Genomic DNA, 18,711 nt, shown 5'->3' on the forward strand with positions numbered 1-18,711 from the left:
AAGTTCTGCAAATTGCAGCGGCTGGAGACTAGGCACCTGCGAGGTGATCTGATTGAGATATATAAGGCCTTGAACGGGTTGAGCAAGCTGAATTCTGATGGGATTCTTGCTGGAACAAACTTCCATCTGTCGTTGTGGAAGTTGATAGCTTAAATAAATTCAAGGAGGAACTGGACAAACTTTTAGAGGGAATGGTTGCATGAAATTGGGTTTTTTTTTTGTTGGCTGATGCTACATAAGCTTATACGCTTTCTTTCTTGCATCACATGCCTTTATTACTACTACTACTACTACGTTTCCACACCCAGTACACTAGGGTCTGATCTGATTCGCTTAATTCTTTGTTGTATTCACACATGAAAAATTCCTTGCCCCCATTATTTGCTTTCTCATATAGAGCTTTGGCCTCCCTAACCTTATATATGGTACTATTACAGATCTCCGTAAAGGCCTCCGTAGCCGAGTGGGCAGGAGCGGGAGTGCAGTAGCATACGCTCTTTGAGTAGACCGAGGTTCAAGCCCTTGACTGCTGAATACGGTCGATCTTCCAACCCGCACTGGACCAGCGTGGCAGATTATGGTCCATTTCCCTCAACATGAATTGTTGAGGAGGCTTCCATCCTGCAGTGGGTTGATAACGGCTGCACTTCACTTCACTTCACTTCATTACAGATCAACTTGCAGCTGTTGTAGGCTTCAATAGTTTTTGTTGTTCCATAACTATTCCATGCTACCATTTTCTGCTCTGTTAGACCAGCCAGCTCTTCCACATTCATCCATTTCGGCATCCTCCTCTTGTAATATTTTCTTGAAGGTATGTAAGCATTCATGGCTTCTGTGATTTTTGCTTTAAAGGTATTCCATAATTCAAATTTATTCATTCTCATTCTGCAATCCACCCACTTAATAGATGCCATATAGCGCCTTAAACTGTCATAGGCCCCTCTTTCGAAATGAAAACCTGTGCCATTAACTTTAACTTACACAGTCATTAGCATCACTACCTGCCAATGGTTCCTGTACTTTAAGCACTGTGATGTCATCTGTTTTGTGAGTAATATTGAGGTCAAGAATATTCTCACTCCTAGTATTTTCTCTAACAAGCTGGTGCAAATAATAATCATCTAGGTTATTTAAAAAAAATTTTCACCATGGTGTCTTCCTCCCACTTATTCCAATCAATCTGGAGCAGATTGAAGTCACCCATAATAAGACATTCATGCTTTCTTGTCCATTCTGTCTGCATGTAGAGACTCTTGTCATACTCTTCACAATCTTCTGGTCTATATTACTCCCACTCTCATTATACCTTTGCTTCCAATTAACTTACAATGCACAGATTCTATGCTTACAGATGTAACTTCTAACTCAACAAAAGCTCTTTTTTGCACTCAGGCTGATTTTGATAAGAAGCATGACCCATCATCCCTTCTATCTTTCCTAAATACATTATATATAGCATAGTGGAACTCATCATCAACAATTTCTGGGTGACACTGTGTTTCTATTAGTCCTGCATTATCATTAGTTGTCCTAACCAGGAATTCAATTCAGCCATTTTATTGGCAATGCTTCTGACAATACTATATAAATGCATCCCTTGAAGTTATTTTAATCTTCCTGCTCATTTGAAACATTGCTATCCTCAGAAGCTTCTGCCAACATCAGCTGTTGTGCAAACAGGAATTCTTGAGGGGAGTGCAAGCATTACTTTGACCCATATCATCAGATAAATGTGGATCTATATTATCCCTCTCTCCCTTTACTAGAAGTTTCCGTGTATGTGTGTACAGTAATACCCCGACTTACGCTACCCCGACTTACGCGAACTCGGAGTTACGCGGTTCTTGATTTTTTTCGTTTGGCAACGCTGCCGCCCACTATCTTCAAGGTCGTTTTTCATATGTTATCGATATGCGGTGCGACGGCGGAGAATGAGAGCGAAAGATGAACAAAATTCAACTTTGCTGCTTTTATGACACATTTCACCGTAATAACGTAAAAACCAACACAATTCCAGCTATCGGTATAATCGCAAATGCAATTAGATCGAGTTTACTACCAGTTTATAACAGATTCCACTAGCAGAAACGCAACTGGATTTTTATTGTTTTATGGTAGTAACCCCTAGAAATGTGAGGTGTTAATAGTGTATCTCTGCCTTTATGGTGATGTTTATTCAGTTGCTACATGCGCGCAGCTTTGTTTATGCGTATCAAGCGTGCCTCCTCGTTTTGTAATTGTGCTTTATTCCCTAAAAATGAGTAAAATACTTAATTAAAAGGTGTGAAAAGGAAGCGTCTTGGTGAAGACACTGCAGATTCAGAGAGAAAAAGAAAAGCAATTATCGATAAACAGAGGCGGACTGGGTCAAAAATTCTTACCCGGGAAAATTTATAGTGGCCTCATACTATGGTTTATGGCCAAAATCACACTGGCCCACCGGGGTTTCCCCGGTAAGGCTTATGGCCAGTCCGCCTCTGTCGATAGAGAAAAAATATGAAATTGTGAAACGCTTTGAGCGAAATGAAAGACCATGTGATATTGCACGTGCTACAGGCCTAAACGAAGCAACGGCGAAAAGCACATGACAATTGCAAACTTGACAGGTTGAAAATTGTAAAGGGCTTAAAAATTTTAGAAAACAATATTTTAGACTCCAACGAAGAACGCGTTATAGCTACAAAGCAAGGAATAAAAAAATTATTAGCTTGCAACGAAGAAATTCTGCGTGAAAAAAAGAACGCGCTGTGTCGTCAGACGAATTTGTTAGATTTTATGAAGCCATCGACATCGAAATAACTTTTTTACGTAAGTCATTTGTTTTTTTAATACATATTTTGTATTAATATGTATAAAGAACTGCAATTTTATTAATATTTTTCTTCTAAACTAGTGTTTTTGTTAGTCCTTAGTCCCAATTAAGCAAAATTTATATGTATTTATATGCAAAGTTGTACCCCGACTTACGCGAATTCGACTTACGCGATTTTCGTCGGACCCACCTATCGCGTAACTTCGGGGTATTACTGTATATATTTATATACATATGAATACTGTCTCTTGTATATCAAGTACTGGTACGTACTTATATAATACACGTAAACATCACAAAAAAGAAAGCCTTCAATTGGTGTGCCAAAATATTGAGAGTAGAGAAAGACCAATGATACTGTTGGCCTCAGCATACAAAATTTATATAAGAAACAGTTAATTATAAGCATAAACATTTTTTGTTACATTGTGTAATGCTTGTAATGGAATATGTGGACAGTTCTATTGTATAATCTCTGAGGTTGAATACAATGAAAAAGGGAAGTAATTCTTCTTTAGAAGATAATAATTTAGTTCCCTATCCCTTCCATCATGCAGTATGATTGATGACTTTTGAGGTTATGATGAACGTCGTGGCGAGATCGAATATTCCGTACATTTCAAGGGTACAGCTCTAAAACGGTGTTCGCAGGCCGGCCGCTAGTTAGTACACTGGACCGAACCTATTGGTAACTCTCTAGGAGGCTTCTGGATCAGCTAGTGTATAATCTTGCTACCTCTACTCTGCCAGATAGTGACTGGAGGGAGTCCGAGTAGTGTGTATGTGGGGAGCATTGTCGAGGCCACGTTATGTCAAGGAACTGGGTATATTCTTACCACGTGCACGCCATATCCAAAAATTTCATTACTTCATACAGCATATCCCACCCACTTTTTCTTTTTCTTACCATTGAATACACCATGAATTGTCAAACTAATAGAGCAAGCTTATCTGCGAAAAGATCTAAATCTCCCAAGCACTTCCTAATTCATTTCACAAATATACGTGGTCTCAATTCTAATCTCAACGATGTCCATTTCCATTTGCAGTCTGCCAAACCCCATGTACCTTTTCTGACAGAATCTCAGTTATCAGTTGATTCAACTACTGCTCATCTCAGATGCCCAAATTATTCGCTGTATGATTCCTTTCACCTCAAAGGTGGTACTTGTGCATATGTCCATTCTAATATTCCCTGTCAGAGACTTGGCAATTTGGAATCTCCTCTCTTTGATCTTCTATGGCTTAAAATCTCTCTACCTCATTGTGTCAAATTCATCTGTTGTCTCTACCGTTCTCCCAACTCCACTAATCACTTGGAGCTCTTTGACTTCCTCTCTTTGCAACTTGACTTTCTCCAGCAGGTCGAGATGCTGAGGCTTTTGCAATTACTAATGACCTAGCACAGATTGTTCATTTACCTACAAGAATACCGGACAATCCTAATCATACAGCCAATACGCTTGATCTTTTTCTCACAAACAACCCTTCTAAGTACACGGTCGAAGTGAGAGCTCCTTTAGGCACTTCAGATCACAACTTGTTGATTGAGGGGCCCATCAAGCTCTCAGCTGCCCACATCAATGCCAGAGCTTGCACTTGGTCATCGTGAAACACAGCGGCAACCCCCAAGGCAGAATGCGCTGGTCCCAAAGGAACTAGTAGTTGTTGGTGACTCTATTGTCAGGGAATTGGGGAACATGCTTTGTAAAAAGGATAGGTGCAACAGGACCAGGGTATGTCTGCCAGGGGCAAAGGTTGATGACGTTGTAGAGTAGATATCATCTTTTAAGGGCACAAAAGGTGATATAGTTGTACATGTTGGCTGGCACTAACGATATCAAGAGTAGGAGACCGGCAGAATTGCTTAACAAGTACAGGTCACTGTTGAAAAAAAGCCGTGAAATAGGGTTGAATTTGAAATTGTCTGCAATTCTGCCCAGACACGATAGGAGGGAGTATATTATGAGAGCCTTGTCGATCAATTCGGCCCTGGAAAGATTGTGCAAGGCTCAAGGGGTAGAATTTTTTTCAGCCTGGACTGTACTTGTTAACAGGAGAGATTGCTTCTACAGGGATGGGATACACTTAAATAGAAAGGATGCAAGAATATTTGCTGATGCTATCGAGGCAGTGTTAGGTGGGTCGGAAAACTGCTAGCTTGGGGGATTACAAAGACGAATAGATTAACAGTATCCACTGGCAGAGGTGAAAGAGATTCTTGCACTGCTTCTATTGGAATGAGCAGAAGCCTGAAAAACAAGATTCAGGATATTTCAGAGACTGCTGGGAGTCATTGCGGTACAAATAAACACAAGGGTGGGTTGTGTTAGGGTAGCTAAGAATAGAAATAGGTGCATGTATACTTGCGTGTACACCAATGCTAGGAGTTTAGTAAATAAATTTGATGAATTTGAGGTATTGCTCAAAACATCAAAGGCAGATACTGTTGGGATATCAGAGACTTGGTGTCACACAGATATAAGGAATGCAGAACTGGAATTTGGGGAATACAACGTCTACAGAAAGGATAGACCGGATAAGAAGGGAGGAGGGGTTATGCTATTAGTTAAGAAATACATAAAATCCAAGGAAGTGAAGCCAGTGGACATCGCTGGACAGTGCAGTGTCGAGTCAGTTTGGTGTGACATAAACATTGGGAGATCAAAATTGAGAGTAGGAGTGTGCTATAGGCCTAATGACTCTGATGAGTATAATAAGAAACTGTACAGGGAAATAGAGTGGGCCAGTAAATCAGAGAGTCTTATAATGGGAGATTTTAATTTCGCAGATATTGATTGCAATTTGGGGCCTGGTCACTCACACACTAGCAAGGCTTTTGTGGATTTATTGGATGATTGTTTTCTACATCAGCATGTTCAGGAGGCAACTAGAGGGAGGAATACTCTTGATTTGATTATCAGCAGTGATTCTTCATGCATTAAGAACCTGAAGATAAATGAACCACTAGGTGGCAGTGATCACAGTGTGCTGAAGTGGGATTTACTCAAAGAGGTAACTACCATTAGGGGTAAAGGGAAGGGTTATTGCTTTCGTAAAGGCGACTACGATGGACTGAGACAGTATTTAAATTCTATACAGTGGGACCAACTGATGATGTTACCAACAGCAAATGCAGAATGGGAAACATTCAAAGAACTTATCTTGGAAGCTACTAGGCTTTACGTACCAACTAAGAAATATTGTTCAAGGTTTAGGCCTAAATGGATGTCAGATGAACTGATGAGGCATATGGCAGAGAAGAAACATGCATGGGATACATACAAATTAACACATGACACAGAAGCCTATGAGAAATACAAGTTGATCTGTAACCAAGTTACAAAGGAGGTTAGGCAGGCGAAGGCAGATTACGAGAAATCTTTGGCAAGGGATGCAAAGAAAAACAGCAAAGAGTTCTTTACTTATGTAAACTCTAGAAGGAAGGGGATGAATCAGATTGGTCCATTTGATATCGATGGGTCAACTGTTGATGATCCTGCTCAGGTAGCTAACAAACTAAATGAATATTTTGCATCGACATTCACACATGAGGAGTTATTTAGCGAGGGGAAAGCCAGAGGTGTATTCAACTCTAGCAGTAAGCTAGAGAATCTTGTAATAACTGAGAGTAAAGTGGAGGAGAAATTGTTGAAGATAAACACAAGAAAGGCACCTGGGGTGGATGGGATCTATCCAGTTATATTAAAGGACGCAGCAGAGGAAGTAAGCAAACCCTTAGCCATAATTATGAGAGCTTCCTTGGACTCAGGGGAGGTACCCACAGACTGGAGATGTGCAAATGTGACCCCAATCCACAAAGGAGGATCAAAGGCTGACACAAGTAATTATAGACCTGTGAGTTTAACTTCTGTTCCAGGAAAATTAATGGAGGCACTAGTTAAAGAAGCACTGCAGGATCATTTAGACAAGACTTCAGTTATAGCTCGGACACAGCATGGTTTTGTTAAGGGGAAGTCTTGCCTGACCAATTTGATTGGATACTATGATGCAGTCACAAAGGAACTGGATGCAAGGAATAGCTTTGATATTATATACTTGGATCTTAGAAAGGCTTTTGATACTGTTGCACATGGAAGACTGCTGCACAAATTGGAGCAGTGTGACATTGGAGGCAAATTGCTGCTGTGGATAAAGGGGTGGCTGAGAGGGAGAAGACAGAGAGTGGTAATCAATGGACACTGCTCGTTGTGGACTAATGTTATTAGTGGAGTCCCTCAGGGCTCAGTGTTGGGTCCATTATTGTTTTCTGTATTCATAAATGATATTGATGATGGTATATCAAGCTTAATGTCGAAGTTTGCAGACGATACAAAGGTAGGCAGGGTTGTCAAGGACACTACTGACACTATGCTGCTGCAACAGGATCTGGAATGGTTGAGCAGATGGGCTGAGAGGTGGCAAATGAAGTTTAACATTGACAAATGTAAAGTACTACACATGGGAAACAGCAACCCCAGAGCAACGTATCAACTCTGTGGTACTACACTGACAATGGTAGAGAATGAAAGGGACCTGGGGGTGGTTGTGCAGGCAGATATGAAGTTCTCTGAGCAGTGCAGACGGGCTGCAAGAGTAGCTCATGGTGTATTGTCAATGATATATAGGAATTTTTTTAGGAGGGATAAGGAGGTGATTATTCCCTTGTATAAGGCAATGGTCAGGCCACACCTAGAGTACTGTATACAGGTCTGGAGGCCTCATTTCAAGAAGGATGTAGAGCTGCTGGAACGAGTACAGAGAAGGGCAACAAGATTAGTGAATGGAACAAAGGGGTGCTCTTACGAAGAAAGGCTTAAGTTTTGCAAATTACAGTGTCTGGAGACTAGGCACCAGCGAGGTGATCTGATAGAGGTGTATAAAGCATTGAATGGTTTTAGCATGCTCAATGCTGATGGGATTCTTCCTCTCGCTCAGAATAATCACCTGAGAGGGCATAAATTCAAATTGAGGAAAGACAGATGTAGGATAGACGTGCGGAAATTTGCCTTTAGCCAGCGAGTGGTTGGTTGGTGGAATAGACTTCCATCCCTTGTCGTGGAAGTTGATAGCCTAAATAAGTTTAAGGCTCAGCTGGACAGGTATTTTGAACAAACAGAGGGGTGAAGTGGAAGTGGTTTTTTTTTTTTTTTTTTTTTTTGGCTGATGTTGCATAAGCTTATAAGCTTGCTTTCTTGCATCAAATGCCTCTACTAATGCTAATGCTAATGATTGTCTCTGCTCTAATGGAACCTTTATCTCATGGCTATTCCCAACCTCGTGTTGTTTGCCATTACAAGAATGCAAAATGGGATGACCTGCGAGACTTCTTTTCTTCTTTTCCTTGGTCGGATTACTGTTTCAAAACTTCTGAGGTCAACGTTTGCTCAGATCGTGTCAGTGAAATTATTCTTGCAGGAATGGAATCCTTTATCCCACACTCCACTTTAAAATCTCGTCCTTTATCTAAACCTTGGTTTTCCAATAAATGTGCTAAGGCTGTTCGCAAGAGAAGAATGTTGCATATCGTAATTGGCTTGTTTCTAATTCTTCAGTGTCATTTTCTGCCTACACCAAAGCTCACAACAATTGTAAAGCAGTTATTAATCAGTCCAAACTAGAGTTTGAGCAGGCTAAGAGTAGAAAACTTGCTTCTTGCCCTAATGGTAGCCGAGCATTCTGGTCTCTTGCCAAAGCTATTGGCCGCAACTTTTGCCCATCTCTGCTTCCACCACTGTCCAAACCAGATGGTTCTGTTGTCACTTCAGCCAAGGATAAAGCTGACCTGCTAGCATCCCATTTTTCTTCCAGCTCATGTATTAATGATCTTGGTAAAACACCTCCCACCATTCCCAACACATTCCATTCAATGCCTCCTGTGGTCTTCCGTCAAAAGGATATCAGAAGGATTTTGATGAATTTTGATGCTAAGAAAGCTCCAAGTCCTGATGGTATTTCTCCACTTGTTCTCAAAACCTGTGCTCCAGAACTTACTCCTATTCTTTGCCGCCTTTTTTCACTTTCTTATTCCAAAGGTGTTTTTCCTTCTGCTTGGAAATTTGCTCATATCCAGCCAGTTCCTAAAAAGAGTGACAAATTCCTCCCATCCAATTATCGTCCCATTGCAATTACTTCTCTTTCTAAAGTAATGGAGAAATCCATTAACTGCCAACTCTTAAACTATCTAGAAAACTTCCTCTGATCAACGATCGCCAGTATGGAGTCCATCAGTGTCGATCCACTGGTGATATTCTGGCTTATGTTACCCATTTATGGACTAATTCAATGGAAAGGTTCGGTGAAACACAAGTAGTTGCTCTTGACATCTCAAAGGCTTTTGATCATGTTTGGCATAATGGTCTTCTAAACAAGCTTCCATCTTATGGTTTGCTTACTGTTTTTAGTAATTGGTTATCCAGTTTTCTCTCTGATCGCTCACTGAGGGTGATGGTAGATGGCTCTCTGTCTTCTAACTTCTCCACTAATGCCGGTGTCCCCCAAGGTTCAGTTCTTAACTCCACTCTTTTCCTCTTGTATATTAATGACCTTCTTCCATTGACTGGAAATCCTATCCATAGTTTTGCCGATGATAGCACATTGCATTCCACTTTCTCCATTTTGAGAAACCTTGTCCTGCTCAATCAGCTTCAACTTCTCGAAAATCTGCTACCAATTCCTTAAATGCCGATCTTCAGGTAATTCTCCAGTGGGGTAAAGACAACTTAGTTGATTTCAACCCTTCTAAAACTCAGTCTTGTCTTATATCTCGCAAAAAGGATTCTTCTGCTCCTATGCTTATCTTTAGTGACATTCCGATTTCTAGGCAAAATGATATATCTCTTTTGGGGATTACCCTGACTTTTAATCTCTCTTGGCACAAGCACATTACAAATATTGCTTCCTCTACATCTAAAAACCTTGGTTTTCTCTTTCGCTCTCGGCGTTACTTTTCTTCCAAACAGCTGCTCACTCTGTATAAATCGCAAATCCGCCCTGCCATGGAATATTGTTCCCATATCTGGGGTGGTGCCCCCAAAACCTCTCTCAGGCTTCTTAATTCCATTCAGAAGAGGGCAGTTAGGTTAATTAATGATTCATCTCTAACAGAGTCTCTCCACTTGCTTTCTCATAGACGTACTGTTTCTGCTGCATGCCTCTTCTACAGATACTTCCATGGGCACTGTTCTTCTGAATTGGCTTCTATAATTCCCGCTCTCTCTTTCAAAACAGTCCGAACACGTGCCGCCACCAGCCAACATCCATTTACTGTCCAACTGCAAACCCACAGAACCAACTTTTCATCTTCCTCATTTATTCATTCAACTGCCGTTTTCTGGAACAACCTTCCTTCATACGTATTTCCTGAAAATTACAATCTACAGAAGTTCAAGTCCAATGTCAACAAATATCTTCTTTTGTCTTTTCAACCTCCAACCCAAGCACGGTACTAAGTACTATAGGTTCTAATATCTCTCGTGTTTGGGGTTCACATAAAAAAAAAAAAAAAAAAAAAGTATCTTATCTCATACCCTAGAATTTAAGAAGAAAACTGCATATCCTTATATGATTAAGATCTTTTATATTCTGATTTAGATAAAAGACAAAATCTGTTAAAAAAAAAAAAAACTTATGGTTTATGAAGCAGTATTTTTTCCAAACTTTAGAGTGCTAGTTTAGTTCCATAGAAAATGTTTTGATACTAACCAGTAGATTTTGTTTATTGGCTGCTGTTTCCTGGATACAAACTCTTATGTTCATTTAAATTTTATGAATTTAAAATACTGTAGTGTTACATCTTTCTGTTAAGATAAACTGACCTTTTTAACTTTCGTAGTAATGGTAATGTGTTTCACATTTTAAAGCTCATCTGGTGTTATGTTGGCTGATATGCCAATTACTAAAGGTGGAAATCCCTTGAGAAAGGAGGATAAATCAGAAAAAAACAAACATTCATCAGGACATAGGTCACGAGATCATGAAAGTAAACGAGCTGAAAGGAGAAAGCAACGCAGAAAAGAAAGAAAACGGAAGAAACAAAATCGTAATCACAAAAGGAAAAAAAATGGAAGGAAAAATTGTAAGTAAAATAGTTTTTGCTTATTAATCTATTTGTATATTTTTGTATAATCATTGTATATTTTTTAATACCAAAACTAAAATAAAACTATTATTTTAAGTTTCTGAATGAAACTGTTTACAAATAATTTGTGGTCATGCGATTCAAATATAGAGAGAATTTTTTTACATGTTAACTGAAGGGAAATCATTTAATATGGCAGTTATCTCCAAACTTTTTTGGTTGCCCACCCTTATTTTACTTAAAAGGACTAGTGCACACCCCAGAATAAAAAATTAAATTTATAAGTTTAATATATATATATATATATATATATTTTTTTTTTTATAAATCATTTACATGGAAGGCATTATATCGAAAATCACATATAATTTTAAAAGATCACAAATAAAAAAATACAAAACAAAATTAAATTGAAGTTCAAGTACAAAATACATGCACTTGAATGTGCATGATCGATGGCAAGATCAAATAAAGCCACGTGATCAAACAAAGCCGCATATTGAAGTATTGAAAAAAAACATTTATTTATAATTTTTACTTTCAATTACGTTTCAAAAAACTAAAGTTTTCAGAATTAATAAATAGGGATTTATTGTGGATTATCTCATGCACCCCATTTTGGAGACCACTGTAATATGGTACCAAATGCTAAAAAAAGTAATTCTGCTTTCATATATTAACAGAATGAGTTAAATTCAGTTTTCAGAACTTTTATTATCCTTCTCTACAATAAAAATATCATTTTCTACTTTTAATGGAACTGAATTCATTGCAGACTGCAAAATAGTCCAGCACTAAAGCAATGTCATTCTCTGTAGGAAGAATGGCCGATCCTGATAGGCATTCCTGTGCCATAGTCTCTTGGAGACAGGTCAGAATTAGTTTCATTCTTGAAAAGCTCCCTTCAGCAGGTTCAGCAGCGACAGGAATATTGTTAATAGAATAAAAACGTTTGGATACATTTCAATGAAGTTTTCTTGAACAATAATTGAAATGTCTTTAATGTTGGAAATATTTAAAAGAACAACTGTACTAAATACTTGTAATTCTTCAAACAGTCCATTACAATCAACATATAATCATTGACAAAAGATAAGACATTTTTTAATCTTAGCAATGTTTTAAAAGTTCTTCCATCAACATTTTTTCCAGTTTTCAAAAAGAAAAACAAATTATCCACAAATCCAAGTGATTCAAACTGAATTTTTAAATTTGCTTTAATTTCATTAATCATTACATTGAAATACTCATTTCTCAATTTTTATAGGTTCATCAGCATTTTCATAACCAAACATCTTTTTTCTACTACTCATTCTCTTCTGTTTGAGTATTAAGGGACTGTTATATTTACCATTTTCTGCAAACTAGCAACTCATTTTAATATAGATTGAAACCCATTTGAATAATACTGAAGCCAAGTATAAACTCTTGAAGATGAGACACATTGTTATGCAAATGAGCTTCAAATTTTTGGGAAAGTTGACTAATTTAATAAAACAAGACAGAACTTTTTACCATATGATCAATGATGGTACAAACTCAAGAGTTATTTCATTTAAAAGCAATTCACAGTCACTCATGATTGCTGAATCACTGCATGTGTTAAAAGATTTTCAATATCTTTGCAGTTGTCATCTAACTGAAATATTATAGTGTTGACAATGTCCAATCTGCATTCCCATTGTATTTTGGAAAGAGGTTTCAAAGATATTTGTAATTTTTAATTCACAATCTCCCACCTCTTTGAAAACCTGGAAAAAAGAGTGTATATTCTTTGTATCAAGCCAAAATTATTGTTTTTCCACTTTGCTGATTTGGCAGTATCACCCAACAACAGATTCCAATTGTGATAGCCACACAGTTTATAAAAAGCTCTTGGATTGATGGTATTTGTGCTTTCATACCTGAATTCACTCCAACTATATTTTCTTTGTTGTTACAATCCTGTTCACAACATAAAAGCAAATTTTCTTGTCAACAGCAACAAATCCCATGATTTACTGCTTTTTGACATACCCTTCATCCATATCAATGAATATAAGAATCATAATCATGCTCCATGTGGATTGTGTGTCTAGTATAATCCACCAACTTGACAGAATACCTAACATATTTTAATTTGTTCCCTATTGTCTACTTGACTTTATTTGTCATTAACTCCATCATCACATTTTGTATTATGGATTTCATTTTCATTTGTACAGTAGAAATACTCATGCAGCACTGGATCGTATTTAGAAATTAATTTCACTAAATAAATTTCATGAATTTTGAGCTGTATCTGAGTATAATGTTTCCTCATGGCCTCGAAAAGATGCTAAAAATTGAATAATAGTTACCAACCTTTCCGGTTGCAAGTGTCCTTTTGTTTCCTGAATGTACGTATAGCTATTTCTCATGATCAATGGTTTTCTCTGCCATTCCTTAAATACCAGCCACTACCAATTCTCACCATTTTTCAAATTTACATTGTAGTGAAAGTTACTAATATGTCTTTTTTTGTCATCCTTTGGATATTCTTCATCATGAAAATGTGGACATATAGGTCCCTTACATATTATACTGTATCACATTGGTTCATTCAGTGGTATAATGCACTCACCTTGATCAACACTGATTTTCTCACATACACAAGATTCTGATATTTGCACAAGCATCTTGTTTTTGTTTTCATCAGTCATTATTGAATGGATGCCTCCTTTTAGAGGTGGCAGCTCTTTAAATTCACTTGCAAATGAACTTTCTGTAGTTTTCTGAACTCTTGCTTAATTATAGTTGGAAGATTCATTGTTTATCTTTAGAAACTCACTTCTTCTTCTTCTTTAATGCTGCCGAATGGCGTTTGCGACTTCGTTTTGATATTGTTCTCTGTCTAGCGCTGCGTGTAGAATTTGTGCTGTTGTCATGTGAAGCCAGGTGTTGATGTTATCTAGCCATGCCATTTTCGGTCTGCCTGGGCGTTTCTTGCCTTCGATCTTTCCCTCCAGGATGAGTGAACTAGATTTGAATAGATGCACTAGATTTGAATTTCCTTCCTGCATCATGACCCCTTTTAAAACTAGGCATCGCACTTAAGCAGATTTAATTCTACACATTTTTCTAGAACTTTACTATTGTGATACAAGGCAACTAAATATACTGAATGATGGTAAGTAAAACTTCATGCAAATGAAATTTTACTTCCCATAAAGAAAGCAACAAGTGAAATGAAATCAAAAATGAAAATGTGTGACATTGCCCTTAATGTGGAGCTTTATTTATCTGAGCTGTTCCTTGCCCTTGATTATAGTACTGTAGCATAAATTGGTTTCTCTGTAAAAGTTTATTTTTCACTATATACAGTAATTTTATGTTAAAGTACTATTTCATTTCATAAAAATATAGCAATGTTACATTTTTAATTGTATTTTGTACTGGAATTTCTACGGTGTAATGTAAAATGAATTTCTGGATGTTATAAGCTGGGATGAAATTTTTCAGCCACAAGACCCTCAAACATGCAAAACCCTGGGCAGTTGTCTATTTCACCCATGCCCTTTGCTATTAATGTGGAGACACATAACATGTTGCTAGAAGCTTATGGTAAGCTTTATTGTGCTCTTGTATTTTAAAATGGCATAGTTGTTATTGTGATGGTAGAGGAGGCATTGAAGCTGAACCTTTGTTGGGCTACCATTCAACTGCATATTCAGATTAACACATCAATAGGATCCAGGAATTTTTGCAATCCAATCCCTAGGCTAGCAGATGCTAGCCTAGGGATTGGTTCAGATGCAGTTCAGATGCTAGCAGATGAGTTGAACAAAAGCAAAAACAGTTGTCACCGAATTTTGACTGAGGATGCGATTTGTGAAAAAGAAAATCGTATATATATATGTATGATTTTGGTTCTGCATAGCCCAACACCCGAACAAAAGGAAACTCAGTATGATTTGTACTGACCTTTTTCAAACTTCACTTAATGACACCTTCATTACTGGAGATGACAGTTGGTGCTATCAATATGACCCTTCACTAAAGCAACAGAGTTAAGAGTACAGTTGGCAGTGGTGTGTTATCCTATAAGCAAAAAAAGACATCTGCCTAGGGCCTCGATTGGAGGGGGACCCCAAAAATCACTGTTTCAAAAACTTATTACTGTTTTTTACTGATATTTTTAAGTGATTTTTATCAGAAATAACTTTCTACCTACCAAGGCCAATGAACTTTACTTGAAGATTAATTTGAAAATTACATTTTTTTCAAAAATGTTTTACGATTTTGATGAAATTTAGTTTATTTAGTTACTATATTTAGTTCTTATGTCATATCATTTGTTTTTTGTTGTCACAATAAAATGAAATTGAAAATGTTCTTTATTAGTTTTTGTCTTTAGAAAGGGTTCCCAAATTCCATTTTGCCTTGGGCCCCATGAAGGTATAGCACACCACTAGCAAGTGGGAACCCTAACCACCTTCAAAAAAAAAGTCTGTACTCAGAAGTCAAAATTGATGACTCTTTTTTGATGCAAAAGGGATTGTGTTAGAAGGTTCTCCCTGCAGGTGTTAATTAAGCCTTTTAATCAGTTATGCTTACTCACATCTTTGTTGCTGCCACCCCAAAAGACAAGTTTTGGGATGGCACTAGTTTACTTCATGTACCATATTTACTGGATTTGTCACCACTACTTTCTGTTGCCATGGCTGAAAAGAGCCATGAAAGATCATTGTGGACATTCCACACATTCAAGATGTTGTTGTTGTTATTTGGTTTTTAGGAGCATTAGCAACTAAGGCCATATTGCTCCGGGATATGCGGTGGTCATTCCTTGACCTTTCCGCATCCTCCGTATTTGGTGGTGACGGGCTCGAACCCCGGTCTAATCAAGAAGCGTTGCTACGCACTGCTGCTCCTTCCCACCTGGCTACGGAGGCGCCACACACACATTCAAGAAGCTGTGATAGAGTGTATAAATAATATACCTGAAAATGATTTCCAAAGTTGCTTCAACAGCCTCCCCTGATGCTAGTGACTTGCAATGATTCAGAGGTAGGCTATCCAAAACAGAAAAGTGCCATTAGCTGGTAATTGCCTTCCATGATTTTTTATAAGATCAGTCCTGGAACTTTTGTGATAAAAGTTGTATATATTTGAAATTTCATCATCAGCCATTGAAAATGGCTGATGATGTGGACATATAGACATCATCAGCCATTGAAAATGGCTGATCATCATCAGCCATTTTCAATCCACTGCAGGATGAAGGCCTCTCCAGCAACTTTCCAGTTCCTTCTGTTTTGAGCACTGGCCATCCATTTACTACCCAAAAACTCATGAATTTCATCTATCCATCTCTGCCTTTGTCTTCCAGGTTTTCTTCTAGTTCCTCTTGGGTACCATTCTGTTATTTTCTTAGGCCATCTGTCATCATGTCTTAGAGCTATGTGTCCTGCCCAAGACCATTTTAGTTCTTTAGTTTTGATAAGAATGTCCTTTACTTGAGTTTGCTGCCTAATCCATGTGTTTCTCTTCTTATCTAACAGTCTGATTCCCAATATAATTCGTTCCATTCTTCGCTGTGTAGTTCTCAGCTTCTCTTCCATTCTTTTGGTGAGTGCCCAAGTTTCACTTCCGTAAGTCATGGTGGGGAGTATACATTGATTCATTATTTTACATTTCAGACAAACTGATGGGCCCTTAAAAATGCAGATCCTAGGCACTTTAAATTTTCTAGGCAATAATTCAGTCTTGCATCTTATTCTGAAGATCCTGTAGTTTTAATGTGAAAGCAAAAGTGAATGAAAGTTTAAAGTGAAAGTCCCATTGTGGTTCTGTAATAATGTACATGGTCACATATACATATGTTACATTTTTGAAACTATACTCTGCCACAAAAAATGCAGTCCATTGTTAACTGCATCCAGTTGTATTAGCTTCCATAAAGAATGCAGTTTTAAACTGCACTTGTTACTGATCTAAAAAAAAAAAAAAAAAAAAAACTTAGTTACTTGTAAATGTATGCTTTATCCAGTTCTTAGCAGGTATCAATGAATGACACTGCATTTAAAAAGGAGGAAAAACCTTATATGATGAAACAAATGAAAAGTGTATTTGATGACAAGTGGTGTGCTGGTGAATAATATTATAGGCCATACAATGTTCCAAGGCTTTTCCTTTTCATTAATGAAAAGTTGTGAATGCTTAAGAGCAGAATAGAGAAAATTAGCATACACACAAGCATGCACATTTGCAAGTACATGTGCACGTGCACACACACGGCAGAAACAAAACTGCCCTCTATGACTCCACATAATAATAATTAATGATGGATTTTACATGCACTTATATTGATTTCATACTAATTTTATGACATCTATACAATATGGGGAACTATTAACTCTTCATACAAATGTGCTGACTTGTGACACAACCACAAATGACTTGTCTTAGAGATTACCTGAACTTTTTGCTCATATTCTATTATATATAATATGCATGCAATGGAGCATTAAAAATGGTCTGTGTTTACTACCTACTGAGCAGAATGCTGTTTTTGAATATAAAATTTACTAAATAAGGCAACATGGCAATCAATTTCAAAGTCATTATAAAATAAAAAGTATAAATATTGACAACTGTAATTTTTTAATACAGTTTTTATTTATTAAAATATGAAGCACAAATTATGTTAGTACTAGAAATAGTGGAGAAATCTATTTAAATTAAAATTGTAGATTTTTTTTTTTTTTTGTTAAATTAATGAAATTGGCAAAATGATAGTGTGCAGTCCCTGCAGACTTTTTGGCTGCAGCTGGGTGGTTCATATTCCAAATTGATGATGTTGACCAAGATGATAAAACAGCAAAAATATTGCAAAATACACAGATTTAAAAAGGCACGAAAGTTATATAGACACAGATCAGACCACTCATCTCACAAGCAATTAAACATTCTGTTTTACAGCTAATGCTCATGTAATCTGCATAACCTCACAACAAGTAATTAAATATGACATAGTCCAATGCCATTTGAAAATACTAATAAGCAGGATTTAGCTCAAAACCTGCCAATAAAGAGTGAGAGCATTAAAAAAACTCATTAAGGGTTAATATTACATGGATTTTAACTTCATTTTAATCTGTGTAATAATTAGAATATGAGCAACTTGCAACTTCATCATACCGTGTTCTGGTCTACTGGTTAGCACGCATGCTTGTGATGCAATTCCATTTACTTACATACCTTCGGCTTTCTCTTAGGCTGAGTTATGGCAAGGATGATATCTTTCTGCTGAAGCACGTTTATTTTAGGAGGCAAAGGAGGTAAGCAAACACTTAGCCATAATTTTGAGAGCTTCCTTGGACTCAGGGGAGGCACCCATGGACTGGAGATGTGCAAATGTGACCCCAATCCACAAAGGAAAAGCCGACCGGGCTAGCCGGGTGGGTAAAGTACCTGCCTAGCAACCCAAAGGTCGCGGGTTCGAATCCCGTCTCAGGCTTGGATCAAAGTACTGCAAAAACCTTGGGAGGTGCATTATGGCCACAGAAACCGATGTGCAACAACTACCAAAAAAAAAAAAAAAAAAACAAAGGAGGATCAAAGGGACACATAGGTTATTACAGATCTGTTAGTTTAACTTCTGTTCCAGGGAAATTATTGGACTCACTGGCTAAAGAAGCATTGCAGGATCATCTAGACAAGACTTCAGTTATAGCTCGGACACAACATGGGGTTTGTTAAGGGGAAGTCTTGCCTGACCAATTTGATTGGATACTATGATTTAATCACAAAGGAACTGGATGCAAAGAATAATTTTGATATCATATATTTGGAT

General features: G+C 37.5%; 1 protein-coding gene across 1 annotated transcript in view; it reads left to right on the forward strand.

Annotated features, from left to right (window-relative positions):
• The window catches only part of Notum (palmitoleoyl-protein carboxylesterase notum), a 98,003-nt gene that overhangs the window by 67,212 nt on the left and 12,080 nt on the right, over positions 1-18,711 (forward strand). Inside the window, exon 11 of the mRNA XM_090380148.1 lies at positions 10,678-10,892. Coding sequence (XP_090236274.1) covers positions 10,678-10,892 — 215 coding nt within the window. The remainder of the gene's footprint in view (positions 1-10,677; positions 10,893-18,711) is intronic.

The sequence above is a fragment of the Mastigoproctus giganteus genome, chromosome 8, assembly GCF_048544385.1.
Source record: "Mastigoproctus giganteus isolate SK-2022 chromosome 8, ASM4854438v1, whole genome shotgun sequence".
Taxonomy (NCBI): domain Eukaryota; kingdom Metazoa; phylum Arthropoda; class Arachnida; order Uropygi; family Thelyphonidae; genus Mastigoproctus; species Mastigoproctus giganteus.